Source organism: Pygocentrus nattereri, chromosome 28 (genome assembly GCF_015220715.1).
Source record: "Pygocentrus nattereri isolate fPygNat1 chromosome 28, fPygNat1.pri, whole genome shotgun sequence".
Taxonomy (NCBI): domain Eukaryota; kingdom Metazoa; phylum Chordata; class Actinopteri; order Characiformes; family Serrasalmidae; genus Pygocentrus; species Pygocentrus nattereri.
Window position 1 is genome coordinate 775,219 of NC_051238.1, and position 15,683 is coordinate 790,901.

At 42.4% G+C, this 15,683-nt stretch overlaps 1 protein-coding gene across 5 annotated transcripts in view; it reads right to left on the reverse strand.

Annotated features, from left to right (window-relative positions):
- Window positions 1-5,206: 5,206 nt before the first annotated feature.
- Window positions 5,207-15,683, reverse strand: part of dennd2da (DENN/MADD domain containing 2Da) — a 57,795-nt gene continuing 47,318 nt past the window's right edge. For all 5 annotated transcript variants that reach the window (XM_037535863.1, XM_037535864.1, XM_037535862.1 and 2 more), the window contains 6 exons: window positions 13,101-13,249; window positions 12,787-12,958; window positions 10,934-10,984; window positions 9,931-10,012; window positions 6,541-6,783; window positions 5,207-5,609 (listed from right to left, as the gene is read on the reverse strand). In XM_037535863.1, coding sequence (XP_037391760.1) covers window positions 5,545-5,609; window positions 6,541-6,783; window positions 9,931-10,012; window positions 10,934-10,984; window positions 12,787-12,958; window positions 13,101-13,249 — 762 coding nt within the window. In that variant the 3' untranslated portion in view covers window positions 5,207-5,544. The remainder of the gene's footprint in view (window positions 5,610-6,540; window positions 6,784-9,930; window positions 10,013-10,933; window positions 10,985-12,786; window positions 12,959-13,100; window positions 13,250-15,683) is intronic.

Below are 15,683 nucleotides of genomic sequence, written 5' to 3' on the forward strand. Positions count from 1 at the left end.
ACTGCTGTAGCTGAATGGGTGGAGCTAAACTGCTGTAGCTGAATGGTGGAGCTAAACTGCTGTAGCTGAATGTGTAGCTAAACTGGTGTAGCTGAATGGTGGAGCTAAACTGATGTAGCTGAATGGTGGAGCTAAATTGCTGTAGCTGAATGATGTAGCTAAACTGCTGTAGCTGAATGGGTGGAGCTAAACTGCTGTAGCTGAATAGTGGAGCTAAACTGATGTAGCTGAATGGTGGAGCTAAATTGCTGTAGCTGAATGATGTAGCTAAACTGCTGTAGCTGAATGGGTGGAGCTAAACTGCTGTAGCTGAATGGTGGAGCTAAACTGCTGTAGCTGAATGTGTAGCTAAACTGCTGTAGCTGAATGGGTGGAGCTAAACTGCTGTAGCTGAATGGTGGAGCTAAACTGCTGTAGCTGAATGGGTGGAGCTAAACTGCTGTAGCTGAATGGTGGAGCTAAACTGCTGTAGCTGAATGTGTAGCTAAACTGGTGTAGCTGAATGGTGGAGCTAAACTGATGTAGCTGAATGGTGGAGCTAAATTGCTGTAGCTGAATGATGTAGCTAAACTGCTGTAGCTGAATGGGTGGAGCTAAACTGCTGTAGCTGAATGGGTGGAGCTAAACTGCTGTAGCTAAATGGTGGAGCTAAACTGCTGTAGCTGAATGGGTGGAGCTAAACTGCTGTAGCTGAATGGGTGGGGCTAAACTGCTATAGGCTGAATGGACAGCTTGTTTTTTCATGACATCACAAAAACAGTAAAATCAAATACAGTATGTTTAGAAAGGCCCTGTGTTTACTCAGTGCAACTGTTTTAGTTCAGTGGTGAAAATGTGTTTTTGTGTAAAACAGCCTCTTAGTTATAAGCCCTTCTGAATCTCTATGAATGAGAAACGCGCTCAGCCGGGAGGGCTCAGTAATTTTGGCTGCTGCTATATAATAAACTCAAATGCGCATTGAATAATTCAGTTCTAACAACCCAGAGACGTTTCTTTGTGTTTTTAGATTTTAGGCTAGAAAACCCTTATATATATATATATATATATATATATATATATATATATATATATATATATATATATATATAAAATAGTTTCATGATTGGGGCCATGTTTCAGAAATATCTTAACATCTGAGGCCAAGGTAAGAATTACACTAATTCATATTACAGAAGGAAATCTGATTTTAATTAAGGAATTTTATCTTATACAGCATCTTATTTAGAAAGTATTAAGCTGTAATGTCTGTTTAGCAACTGACCATAAACGCACACCTGAAACGTAAAACGCCATAAAAATGAAGTTAAAATCGTCAGTTACAGCTAAAGGAGTAAAAAAACTCAAACAGAACTCAAGTGTGATAAACTGTAAGTAGTGAATGCTGTGAGAGCGCCCCCTGTTGTTTTTCAGAGCTCCCCCTGCTGTTTATCAGAGTTCCCCACTGCTGGTTATCAGAGCTCCCCCTGCTGATTATCAGAGTCGCCCCCTGCTGATTATCAGAGTCGCCCCCTGCTGCTATTAGAGTCTCCCCCTGCTGATTATCAGAGTCGCCCCCTGCTGCTATTAGAGTCTCCCCATGCTGATTATCAGAGTCGCCCCCTGCTGCTATTAGAGTCTCCCCCTGCTGATTATCAGAGTCGCCCCCTGCTGCTATTAGAGTCTCCCCATGCTGATTATCAGAGTCTCCCCCTGCTGATTATCAGTCGCCCCCTGCTGATTATCAGGGTCTCCCCCTGCTGATTATCAGAGTCTCCCCCTGCTGATTATCAGTCGCCCCCTGCTGATTATCAGGGTCTCCCCCTGCTGATTATCAGGGTCTCCCCCTGCTGATTATCAGAGTCTCCCCCTGCTGATTATCAGAGTCTCCCCCTGCTGATTATCAGAGTCTCCCCCTGCTGATTATCAGAGCATCGCCACTCCCCAGTTTCAGTCTCCATTTCCAAACACTTTAGCCAAGCCCGCTAACGTTCCTCCTCCTAATAAACAGACACACATTCAGTTCCGTCTGAGATTTTTAAAACGCAGAGTTAGAAAAGAAAAACATCTCCCAGTGAAAGCCGCGTTTTACAGTAGAAACAAATGGAGCTCATTATGCTGGTAGTGAACTTCGCTGCCTGGCTTAGCCGCCTAAAAACCAGAGAAACGGACCTTAAACAGAAGTTAGGACCCTGTTGGAGTTAGGACAGGGTTCAGGAGGTTTAATATAGTTAGGATGTTTGTGTGATGCTAATCTGGAGTTAATGATGAGATTAGAAAGGGAGGAGCTGATATTCTAAAATAGATACTGAATTCAGTCTGTACTGAAGTTGTCACGGAGACAGAGATGTTTTGTGATGCGGCTCCGGGTCACTAATGATTTATGATGTAATGATTGTGCATCACGTTTAGAATAATAAAATGGAAACTTTAGTAAAAGCTGCATCAGCGTTCTCTACTTTTTCAAACCACATCCTTTTTCACCTCCACACAGCGTGAACACACACCTTCACATGGTTTGACAGCCGTGTCCGTCTGAAAGTGGCTCTAATCTGAGTTGTGTATTTTAGAGACACTTCAGTGTCAGGATACATTACAGTGCTGTTGTAATGCTCTTATTAAGCCTTATAGTTGTCCTTCATACTGTTTAGCTGAGCCCTGGATCTATCATCTGCTTCTTTTCTTTAGATTTCTATAATCCATCCATTTTCTAAGCCGCTTCTCCGTCAGGGTCGCGGGGGGGGGGGGTTTTGCTGGAGCCTATCCCAGCAGTCTTCGGGCGAAAGGCAGATTTCTATCAATACTTCAGTAATAAATCACCAGTCAGCTCTAAATTAGACCTTAAATTAGGCCCCTATTCTGAAGTGAAGACTGCTAGCTAACATATTAAACACTTCTTGGGCTTTAAGAAACTTAAAGCTACACTATGTAAGTTGTTTTGGTTAAAACTGAAATAAGTGTCAAACACACTAAAATATGGTTGTAGTGTCCTGAAGTGAGTCGCCTATAAAGCCAGATATCATTTAAAGTCAGAGACGTCGAGTTTTCCACACCACATCGTACGTCTTTATGTATTAACGTCACACAGAGACTCTAAAAGAAGGTCCAGCTTGGTGTTTCGGCCTCAAATGATCTCAGAATTGACACACTGATGAAGATGTGAGAGTAGTAGATAATTCACTCACATCCTCAGAGACGCTCCTTCACCAAGTTTACACTGAGTTCTTTCTGATTCTCCGAGAATCAGCAGATTCATCCACTCAGGTAAGAAGCACAACCCACACTACAGAACGTTCTTCCACATGTAGAACAGGGGGGATTGGGGGGGCTGGAGAAGGCGCTTCACCTGGCATCCCAGTCTAAGTACCTCAGTCCGCTGGGTGTCAACCTTGAATGGGTCCTGGGCAGAGTCAACAATCAGCAGGTGTTGAGGGAGTGGGGGAAGGGATAAAAAGAGCGTCTCGCTGCAGTGTTCTTCTGGAGGAATTTGTTGTTCCGGCAGTGGCCTTGGCCGAGGCCAGTGCCGATATGGGGAGCTGAAAGCAGATTAACAGGATTATTTTGGCCTTCAGGACAGTAGTTGCATTTTCACGACTACTCACCTAGTCCGTTTTGTCCATCAGGTCTCTCAATCGATCCATGTTCCTTTGCAAAGTCGCCAGCTTCTCCATGATGTTTTCCATGTTGCAATTTATGGTCACAGTCTGAGTGCTGACAGCGCTGCCCACCACATAAATCATGTCGGGTAGCTTTAAGGGGCCGTGGACATCTGTTCTCATTTTCCGAATTTCACGATAAACCAGGGCAATGCCTAAACCAATCAGAAAAACACCTGTTATCATGGTTCCAAATAGGTAGACGTCCTCAATATCCTCCACGGAAAGAGCCGCCAGGCACACGACTCGCCACCTCTTCCATGCGTCCATCATGTAGCCAGCTGCAAACGTTCCGGCAAGACAGGCTGGTTACCCTGAACCCAAACTTCTCATTGAGAAGATGGTGTCAATTGCGTTGAGAGACCATTTGATCAAATCCATTTTTCTTAGTTTGAAGAGCAGTGCGGAAAGAGTCTCTCAGTAAAGACAGTAGACTAGACAAGACTGGAGAAGCGAAGCAGGAGAGATAAGGGAGGGGAGAGGGAGAAAGTGCGACCGCCTTCGTTGAAAGCCAGAGAGAGAATCTGTTTGGGATGCAGTTACACATTTCCATCAAAGAGGGCTCCAAATCCCCAAAACTCACAAAGTGCAGCTTTAATGGTTTTTATTTCACTTTTTTTATGCCAAATTCTGCTAAATAATCTAAATTTGAATATTTTATTCCCCATTAAATTTGCACAACGTGGAAATCTGTCTTCAGCACTGGCCTGTAAATCACTACACACCACACAAAACAACACACAATGTAAGGTAAAGAAAGTATTAAACCTGCAGTGTCTAAGATATAGCGGCATCTAGTGGTGAGGTTGCAGATTGCACCTAGCTGAATCCCCCTCCGTCATCTCTCCCTTTCCAAGTGTGTAGTAGAACCACATCATCAGGTCATCAGGTTTTCTGCCATCGTCTGTCCTGATTTTTCATGTTTTCTCTCCTCTGACGGTGACGATTCATCCTCTCTCACTTTTTCTTGACATAAATAATAAATCTGATCCTCTATTTGTCAAAATTTGGGTTCTCAAACTCCTCACAGCGCAGAATGTTCAGCAGCTCCACTGATTCTTCTTCTTTCTACGTTTCCAGGCTATTACAGCAGCAATATAGACGAGTTGCCGCTTCAGCGTAAAGGCGCCCTCTAGAGGCAGAGGTTGGTATGTCTGTTCTGGGCTACTGTAGAAACATCAGTAACTAATAGGAATTATTAAGTATCTACTCTAAATTATTTAGTATCTATGAATATTTGGTACCTACTATGAATTATTCAGTATGTACTGTAAATTATTCAGTATGTATTATGAATTAAGTAACTAATATGAATTAAATATCTACTATGAATTAAGTATATACTGTAAATTATTTAGTATCTACTATGAACTAAGTAACTACTATTAATAATTCGATATCTACTTTGAATAATCGTGTAACAAATTGTAGTTTTTAATAATTATTCAGTAACCGAATAATTTAGTGTATACTATGAACATTAACAGTCATGAATTATTCAGTGTATATTCTATTGTCTTACTCAATAATGCGCACATTTGCATGGTAATTTGTTAAACGTAAAGAACACAATGTTAAAAAGAAAAACGTCTTTATTAAAGAGTTTCAACACTGGCTCAGTTTTTAATCCATTGATCAGGATCAATATTAACCAAAACAAAAAAAAGCCCTAAGATGAAATGTGTCTGCAGTCTGTCTTCCACACGTACAGCATCACACACACATTCAGACTCAGCTGATATAAAGTAGCACAATATACACACAGAAAACCCCATTTTACAGTTCAAATTAAACTCACAGATAACTTAAATAATCTAGAAACGACAATCTACACTTCTGAGCAACTAAACATCCATCTAAATCATTTCATTTAAGATTAGAGATCAAATCCACAGGCGTGTCTGAAGGAGTTCTAGTGTTTCTTCGTCTTCTCTCTCACCTTCCTCTGGTATTCTGCGATCTTCTGCTCGAAAAAACCTGCAGAGGAAACAAAAACGATGAGCTTTCATAAAAAATACTGAAGTAGTAACAAATAACACAAAATCCATGCCAACGTTTCGATAAACACCTGCTCATAAAAGGGTTTTATTCTGTTTTTACTCTACTTTTTAATCAACCCATTCACTGGAACACCGTCCTCAATCTGGAACGTCAGGAAAAGTTGAGGTGTTTTTATTCACAAGCTGTCAATATTTAAACTGCATGTAATTAATATTTATAAAATGAATATCTGCGTCTTTTATTTGGGCCTGACTGATATAAACACAGTGACCGATACTGGGTTTAAATATCAGCTGATTATAGTTTTATATTTCTATGTTTAATCTTTATTTTATTCACTAATTCAGGGGTGTCTGGTCTTATCCAGAGAGGGCCAGTGTAGCTGCCGGTTTTCCCTCTAAACAAGCTGGAATCCACTAGTTTAATCACTCGGTTTCCGTCTTCAACCTGCTGGTCAGGTGAGCTCCTGGACCCTACTCGTCTAATAGTTTAAGATGAACAGATTTTAGTAAGATTTTACTACCTGATATAGTTCTAAAAATAAAAGTAAACAGCAGAATCTCTCAGTCTAAAATAAAATAAATACTGCAGCACTGAGGGCGTTTTTTTTTGTGATGTTATGGTGCTAAATCTGACGTATTTTTCATGCGTTTGTTATTTTAACCATGACAAGTCAGTATTACTGTCATTTATGGGTTCGTTTATTTACTGAAACATTTATGGGTTCTCTAGCAGAACAGCCGACTGAGATTCTGCTCTATTAAGACTGCACATGTGGGTCCCACAACCAAGTGGGTTATTCTATGTACAATACCGGCAATATTTTTGCCGATACTGATAATGATAATATCGCAAATAATATCGGTTGTGCTGTAGGACTGACATAACATTCTGAGTTGTGTCTTACCATTCTGGTTGGTAGGCCGCTGTTCTGCTTCCTGAATAAACAGATCAAACATCTGCGTCTCCACGAACTTCTTAACGAAGTGCCGAGTACTTTTGGACTCCAGAGCTTTATAGAAGTTCCTCTTCTGGAACTGTCCTGGCTGACCTGGCCCGTTCCTGACGATGTATTTAGAGAAATGTCCGACCGTCTTCATGAAGAACGGAAGGAATGCTTCAGGAACCACACGATTCAGCTCCTCAAGGGCTAAACCAGAACACAACAATCACGCTGCAGATTCAGATGAATGACTCCTGTTTCATACATTCTTAAAAATATGGTTCTTAAAAGATTATTTAGTAATGAAAACAGTTGTTCTATTATTACAATATCAAGCTTATGAACAGTAGAAGAACCCTTTTGGTGCTATATACACTGCTCAAAAAAAAATAAAGGGAACACTTAAACAACACAATATAACTCCAAGTAAATCAAACTTCTGTGAAATCAAACTGTCCATTTAGGAAGCAACACTGACAATCAATTTCACAGCTGTTGTGCAAATGGAATAAACAACAGGTGGAAATTATTGGCAATTAGCAAGACACACACAATAAAGCAGTGGTTCTGCAGGTGGGGACCACAGACCACTTCTCAGTACCTTTCTGCTTTCTGGCTGATGTTTTGGTCACTTTTGAATGTTGGTGGTGTTTTCACACTCGTGGTAGCATGAGACGGACTCTACAACCCACACAAGTGGCTCAGGTAGTGCAGCTGATCCAGGATGGCACATCAATGCGAGCTGTGGCTAGAAGGTTTGCTGTGTCTGTCAGCGTAGTGTCCAGAGGCTGGAGGCGCTACCAGGAGACAGGCCAGTACACCAGGAGACGTGGAGGAGGCTGTAGGAGGGCAACAACCCAGCAGCAGGACCGCTACCTCAGCCTTTGTGCAAGGAGGAACAGGAGGAGCACTGCCAGAGCGCTGCAAAATGACCTCCAGCAGGCCACAATGTACACAATGTACATGTGTACATCCTCCATGAGGATGGTATGAGGGCCCGACGTCCACAGATGGGGGTTGTGCTCACAGCCCAACACCGTGCAGGATGCTTGGCATTTGCCAGAGAACACCAGAGATCACCTGTGCTCTTCACAGATGAAAGCAAGTTCACACTGAGCACATGTGACAGACGTGACAGAGTCTGGAGACGCCGTGGAGAGCGATCTGCTGCCTGCAACATCCTTCAGCATGACCGGTTTGGCAGTGGGTCAGTAATGGAGTGGGGTGGCATTTCTTTGGAGGGCCGCACAGCCCTCCATGTGCTCGCCAGAGGTAGCCTGACTGCCATTAGGTACCGAGATGAGATCCTCAGACCCCTTGTGAGACCATATGCTGGTGCGGTTGGCCCTGGGTTCCTCCTAATGCAGGACAATGCTGGACCTCATGTGGCTGGAGTGTGTTAGCAGTTCCTGCAAGATGAAGGCATTGAAGCTATGGACTGGCCCGCCCGTTCCCCAGACCTGAATCCGATTGAGCACATCTGGGACATCATGTCTCGCTCCATCCACCAACACCACGTTGCACCACAGACTGTCCAGGAGTTGGCGAATGCTTTAGTCCAGGTCTGGGAGGAGATCCATCAGGAGCATGCCCAGGCGTTGTAGGGAGGTCATACAGGTACATGGAGGCCACACACAATACTGAGCCTCATTTTAATTTGTTTTAAGGACATTACATCAAAGTTGGATCAGCCTGTCGTGTGTTTTTCCACTTTAATTTTGTGTGTGACTCCAAATCCAGGCCTCCATTGGTTAATAAATTTGATTTCCATTGATGATTTTTGTGTGATTTTGTTGTCAGCACATTCAACTTTGTACAGAACAAAGTATTCAATGAGAATATTTCATTCATTCAGATCTAGGATGTGTTATTTGAGTGTTCCCTTTATTTTTTTGAGCAGTGTAGAACATATTTCAGACAGGTTCTATATAAAACCATCTACAGCACATTCTCCATCAATCTAAAGAACCCTTTCACCATGCAAAGGACCGTTTAATCAAGCAACCACAGAACCCTCAAAGAACCATCTTTTTTAAGAGAGTGGTTCTCTGGAAGGAGTGGAGAAATCACATTTGTGTTTATGAACAGAAGAGGAGTTACACTACACAGTCAAAAGTATGTGGACACCCCTCCTACACACTCACTACTAATAGGTATATAAAATCAAGCACACAGCCTTGCAGCCTCAAACACTGGCAGTAGAGGGTCGCACTGAAGAATGCCAAGGTATTCTGTGAGATCCTACTACATCTGCCCCAGACAACCGTAAGTGCTATTACTGTGAAATGGAAGCAGCTAAGAGGAACAACAGCTCAGCCACGAAGCAGAAGACCACACAAAATCACAGGGCACTTAAGTGTACAGACCCTAAAAATCATCTATCCTCTGTTGAATCATCACTATAGAGCTCTAAACTGCCTCTTGAAGCAACTTCAGCACAAGAACTGTCTATCAGGAGCTTCATGAAATGGGTCTCTATGGCTGAGCAGCTGAACACAAGCCTAAGATCACTATATGCAATGCCAAGCGTCCACTGGAGGGGAGTAAAGCGCCACCACTGGACTCTGCAGCAGTGGAACAGTGTTCTCTGGAGAGATTAATCAGCTTCTCTGTCTGTCAGTCTGATGATGAATCTGAGTTTGGTGGATGTCAGGAGAATGTTACTTACCGGAACGCAGAGCCAACAGTAAAGTTTGGTGGAGGAGGGATGATGGGCTGGGCTGTTTTTCAGGCCCCTTAGTTCCAGTGGAGGGTTATGTTAAAGCTACAGCTCATTTCACACATCCATAAAGCTTCATAAGGACAAGGAGTGACCAGTTTGGCGTGGAGGAAATCCAGTGGCCTCACAGAGCCCTTACCTCAACCCTACTGAACATTTGATGAGCTAGAGTGGAGATTGAGAGTCAGGCCCTCTCGTCCAACATCAGTGTCTGACCTCACAAATGCTCTTTAGACTGAACGGTCACAGATTCCCACAGACACTCTCCCTCTCCAACATCTTGTAAAAGCTTCCCAGAAGAGTGGAAGCTGTTAGAGCTGCAAAGGGACCAACTCCATATTAACGCCTATGGATTTAGACTGGGACGTCAAACAAGGTCATATGGGAGTGATGGTCAAGTGTCCACATACTTCTGGCCATGTAGTGTATTTTATTATAATGAATCACATGCTATGCATTTTGCTGTCTTTCTTATTTTTTGATGGAAAACGTTCAATGTAAACGTGATTGTACAACTGTACAAGTAAATATGATGAAGCAATGTACATTGAGAAATTAATTTTAATAATGGAAAATTAGAAATTAATTAATAATTTAAAAACATGCGCCTTGTTTTAGGTGCAAGTTAAACTTACTGGCGTTCTCATTTCTGGACTTCAGAGCTTGCAGGATTTCCTCTTTTAGTTTGTGAGGTAAGATGCTGTCCTCGTCTCCATTCTGTTTACAGAAACACGTTTCAGCAGATTTTTCAGTGATTTGGGTATTTAATTTAACAGGTAAACAGATAAAGGACCTGGTGGTAAAAGCACTGTACACTGTAAAAAAATGGGGCTTTAACTTAAGTCAGTGTTAGAGTTTAAGTTAAGAGTGTTAAGTTAAAACTTAATTTTTTCAGTGTATATACATATATTTGTATTACATTAGATTAGTGTATCTAAATCAACTACTCTAAAATCATTCACACAGCTGACAAGGTGAACAGTTACCACCAGATGTCAGCAGAGATACAGATTATCAGCATTTATATGTACATAGATGGATATATATCCTGTCCCTGTGAAAAATTCAGCCTTTAAGATGATTACTATCTTTTTTTCAGTTATGCAAACTGACAAGAACACCTAGTTCTAGACAACAAGTCTAGACATACTGTATCCAAATGGGACAAGAAAGGATAAGCATTATATTTACTGACACAACCAGGAATAGTGAACTTTATTTTTTCAGGTCTATGAAAAGCTACATAAAAAAACTTGAAAAATGATGGTTCTTCATGGGTGCTTTAAGTAAAGGAAAGTTTTATTTAGAACCCTGAGCATTCAAAGAACCCTCTGCATGATCAAATGATTCAAAAAGGTTCTATACAGAACCATCTGCAGCACATTTGCCATCAGTCTGAAGAACCCTTATATGATGCAAAGAACCCATTAATCATGCAAAGGGTTCTTTGAGTGTTCATTGTTCTATATAGAACCACTGTCTTTACTAAAGAACCATCATTTTTAGAAGTGTAGGCTCTCTCTAATCCAGCCAGTGTAAGAGGGAGGTTTATGCTTGTTTCAGGTTAAAGGAATTAAGTGTCTTAGTAACCAGTGTAGTTCATAATCTTACACTGAAATATAAAACACATAAACTCACTTCTCTGATAAAGGTTTGTTTTCTTCCCTCTGACAAGTCGACGGCCAGCAGCTGTCAGGAATAAGAATATGATCATGATCATAAACATAAACATCAAATAAACATTTTTAAAACATGTTTTCTCATTTAGATGGGAGCAGTCATGGGCTGGAGGTAAGGGAACTGGCCCTGTGACGACAGTACATGACTGACTCTTGAGCAAGACACCTAACCCCCAACTGCTCCCTGGGCGCTGCAGATAGGGCTGACCACCGGTCTGGGCAAGTGTGCTCACTGCCCCCTAGTGTGTGTGTTCACTAGTGTGTATGTGGTGTTTCACTGGACGGATGGGTTAAATGCAGAGGTGAAATTTCCCCGTTGTGGGACTAATAAAGGTCACTTAATCTTAATTTCTTAAAATGTAGTCTGACGAGCTGCATGTTAGTATTTACTAATTAAAACAAACATTTGAAAGCCTCCCAGTTCACCCACCAGACAGTCCCCAGATTTACTGCAGCTCAGCTCGTAAACACCTGAAGCAGGTGTTTAAAGGTGCAGTCCAGGTGTGCTGGGAGCTGGATTAACTGTGATCAGAGCTGGATTAACTGTGTGATTGGAGCCGTCTTATGTGGTCACTGCATGTCACACTGCACCAGCTGCTGCAGACAGACTGAGCAAATTCAGATATGCTGCATAAGAAAGATTTTCTAGCGATAAATTTATGATGCAAGACAACAACATTCTAACAATGAAAAAAAAAATAACCTGGGTATGAAAGAGGTGATACTTTGCCTTTTAAACCCGTATTAAGTCAGTAAGAAGCTGTTCTTGGCTCTGTTCTTTAACCTTGGCTTGTTCCACCAATATTCCTCCAATCTTCCTCCAATCCTGCTTCTCTTATAATACAGGGAGACTCAGAAAGACTCATCCAATTTTAAAATGATTTATTTCACTTGTAAATTGTTACAGATCAGTGCAGTGAACTGTATATGGTGTAAATGACCATAAAACGTTTATAATGTAATTGTAACAAAGTCTCAGTCTGAACCTTCTTCAGCTGTACAGACGACATCAATGCCACAGTCAAACTCATCCCAGACTGGATTGAGCATTTGCACAGTTATGACAGATTCACTCTTATTGACGTGGAGAACGCAGAACGCTTTCTGCTCAGGGGTCTCAGCTCCTCTCAGACTGAAGGGAGCCAGTCAGAAACTCTGACCCCTCTTACAATTGGATTGTGATTGGTTCCTCTGCGCCTCACGGTTATGAAAATATGGAGCTTTTGAAATGGAGACCCTGTATGTTCTTCATAAAAGTTGAACAAGAATGGCAACAGTGCGCATCCCCGTCGAACCCCCTTGCCAATGTGGAACTGATTTGTCCGTTTTCAGGAGCGACTGTGGCTTGTTAACACTAGAGTTGTGTGATAGTTTTCTAACCAGCATGTGACCATGTCTACTGGCAAACATTGCTAATGGTATGAAAACATCGGAGATGGTCACAGTGATAATCAGCCTGTCCTCCCTTATTTTCACTATGACTTCAGGCTCATTAAAGAACAAATAACATTTTTAATACTGTGATTTCTGCATAACTGAAAGTTCTAGAAATGTGCTTGTGTGGCTCATGTGTTCGTTCAGTCCATCAGCCAGTTTCTCTGTTAAAAAATCTGAAGCCCTTTAAAAATTCCTCAAAAGTCATTATGGCACATCCGTCAATGCAATCATGAATAAATGTAGGGCTGCTGAAAGTGTTAAATGTGTTTATATTTAACAATAAAGTGTAAAAAATGTTTTTTTTATAAAAAAAAACGTTCATATATAGTATCCATCTTACCCTGTAATTAGTGCATTGCATCATCAGTTACTCACGTCGCCCTGGTCAGTGACTTGGTCAGCTAGGCGCTTCTGGACCCCCAGCAGGTACGGTGTGGGGGCCATGACCACGTCTATGAGGATTTCAGGTACGATGGAGATGAGCGTGTGCTGCCAGATGAAAGGATAGAGAAGAACAGTAACGGCGTGGATCACCTGAGATAACGTGCTGAGAGAGAGAGACAGACAGAGAGAGATTACAGTCAGTTTGATGTCAGTGCTAATGATGTGATACAGTTTAATCTACAGTGATACTGTGTTTAGTTACTATTATAGTTTTTTGTTTATTAATAGATGATAAACAAACACACCCCAGTTCCTCTGCAATGAAGATAATTCTGCGCTCCAACACAGTTGCAGCGAACACCTGGAGCACCTCCTCATCCGTTAGACACCTGAACAGAACCCGGAAATCCACGTGTTCCAGCCAAGAGTCTATGGGACGCGTCAAACTGATGATCTACACAAACATACAGACAGACAGATACAGGAACATCAACCATTCTCCTCATAGACTGTACAGGAACATCCACCATCCCCCACATAGACTGTACAGGAACATCCACCATCCCCCACATAGACTGTACAGCAACATCAACCATCCCCCACATAGACTGTACAGGAACATCAACCATCCTCCACATAGACCACACAGGAACATCATCCTCCACATAGACCATACAGGAACATCCACCATCCTCCTCATAGATGGTACAGGAACATCCACCATCCTCCACATAGACTGTACAGGAACATCAACCATCCTCCATATAGACCACGCAGGAACATCATCCTCCACATAGACCATACAGGAACATCAACCATCCTCCTCATAGACGGTACAGGAACATCCACTGTCCTCCACATAGACCACACAGGAACATCAACCATCCTCCTCATAGACTACACAGGAACATGAATCATCCTCCACATAGAACGTACAGCAACATCCACCATCCTCCACATAGAACGTACAGCAACATCCACCATCCTCCACATAGACCGTACAGGAACATGACCATCCTCCACATAGACCGTACAGGAACAGCAACAATCTTGATAGAACCACTTTCTTCACTAAAGAACCCTTGAGGAAACGTCCTTTTTGAGAGTATAACTTGTCCAAGCCCTTTCTACGATGTTGTTACTTTCCCTGCACGTTCTCTGTTGTTCTTTCTTTGTGAGTATGTTCTGCACCTTCTTGTGCAAACAATAAAATAATAAAAAATAATAAAAATCCTGCTTTGTGAAATTCCAGTATTAAGTCTAGTTTATGTTTAAATCACTAATGCATAAACCTGAACTTACATTTTTAACTAGCCGTTTGACCCTACACGGCGACCGCCTGTGAGTGAAGGTCACAGGTTAAACGCTGTGAGGGTGCAGTGTCAGTGAGTGCACTGTATGTTTTTCCGAGTGGAATTTTGTAGGCTGGAACGCTGCAGTGTGATTGCACGCCCGCGGCTAAACATGAGCGGAGCAGAGTCAAGTTTGGACAGAGCAGGACACGCCTCCGCTCAGCCGCACTCCACTGGTCTCCTACAGCAACCCGGCCTGCCCGGCTCAGCGCCCTGCGAGAGCGACTCTGTGGCGTGTTCCTGCTTGCATGTGTTCAGGATCACACCTGGCGTTCCTGACACACCTTTCAGTTCGGCTTTCACTCTGTTTCACCTGAGAACCAGCAGTCATGGACGATCAACCAGCTTAAGACACAAGCGCAGAGCAACTGGAACATCCTTCACAGGATATTAGTACTTTCACCACCACTGAGTCATCTAATTTACAGCCAAAATGGACCTAAATATATTTAGTTTAGTGTCGGTAGAAAAGCAGAAAATTATATTTTCAACTAAAAGAATTTGTTCAGTATTTAGTTTGTCACTCTTGAACTCGTATTCTTTTCAGGAATCTCACTTTCAGTTTTTCAGATCTGTTTGTATCAGCAGTTGTGATGCCTGAAATCCAGATGTCATCAGTCCATTAACCTTCCTTCACATCTCAGATGCCCAGTTTTTGGTGATCTAAAGCAGATGTTCTTATCCGTCTCCTTCTCTGAGTGACAGCTACACATCCCTTGAGACCCAAAAAATACAGGGTGATTCAAAATGAATTATCGATTTCAAAGAGCCGTATTTTTCCAACCGTGAGGCGCCTTGGAACCAATCACAATTCAATTGAAAGAGGGGGTCATAGAGTTTTGGGGTCTACCAGGTCCTCCAGGTGGTTGTTAGGAAGCACATTTTCTCTGAATCATTAACTCCAGTTTTGGAAACGCTTGTTTTCATTTGATGTCCTCCTTCCTCATGAAGTGGATTTTCTTGTATCTAATCTCCCAAATCTGCTCTACATGTATTAAAGTACATTCACTCTGAAGGCTCCATTTTGTCAGCACGTTTATAGAAGCCACACAGTTTAGTTTATTATACATTATTAACTTCATATGTCAGTAATTGTGTGATGATTAAAGCATGCAGTTAGGACCACACTAATAGACCACTGTAGTCGTGTTGTCATTTTATAGTCGCACAACGGGGAAATTTCACCTCCGCATTTTAACCCGTCCATGCAGTGAAACACCACATACACTAGTGAACACACACACTAGGTGGCAGTGAGCACATAGCACCCAGGGAGCAGTTGGGGGTTAGGGGTCTTGCTAAAGGGCACTTCAGTCAAGTACTGTTGGCTCAGGGGTTTGAACCAGCAACCTTCCGGTCACAAGGCCTAACCTCCAGCCCACGACTGCCTCCATAAAAAGGTGGGCAGCCTCCACAGCACCCAGGGAGCAGGTGGGGGTTAGGTGTCTTGCTCAAGGGCACTTCAGTCATGTCCTGTCAGCTCAGGGACTCAAACCAGCAACCTTCCAGTCACAAAAGCCTTCCTGAGGTGCTGGA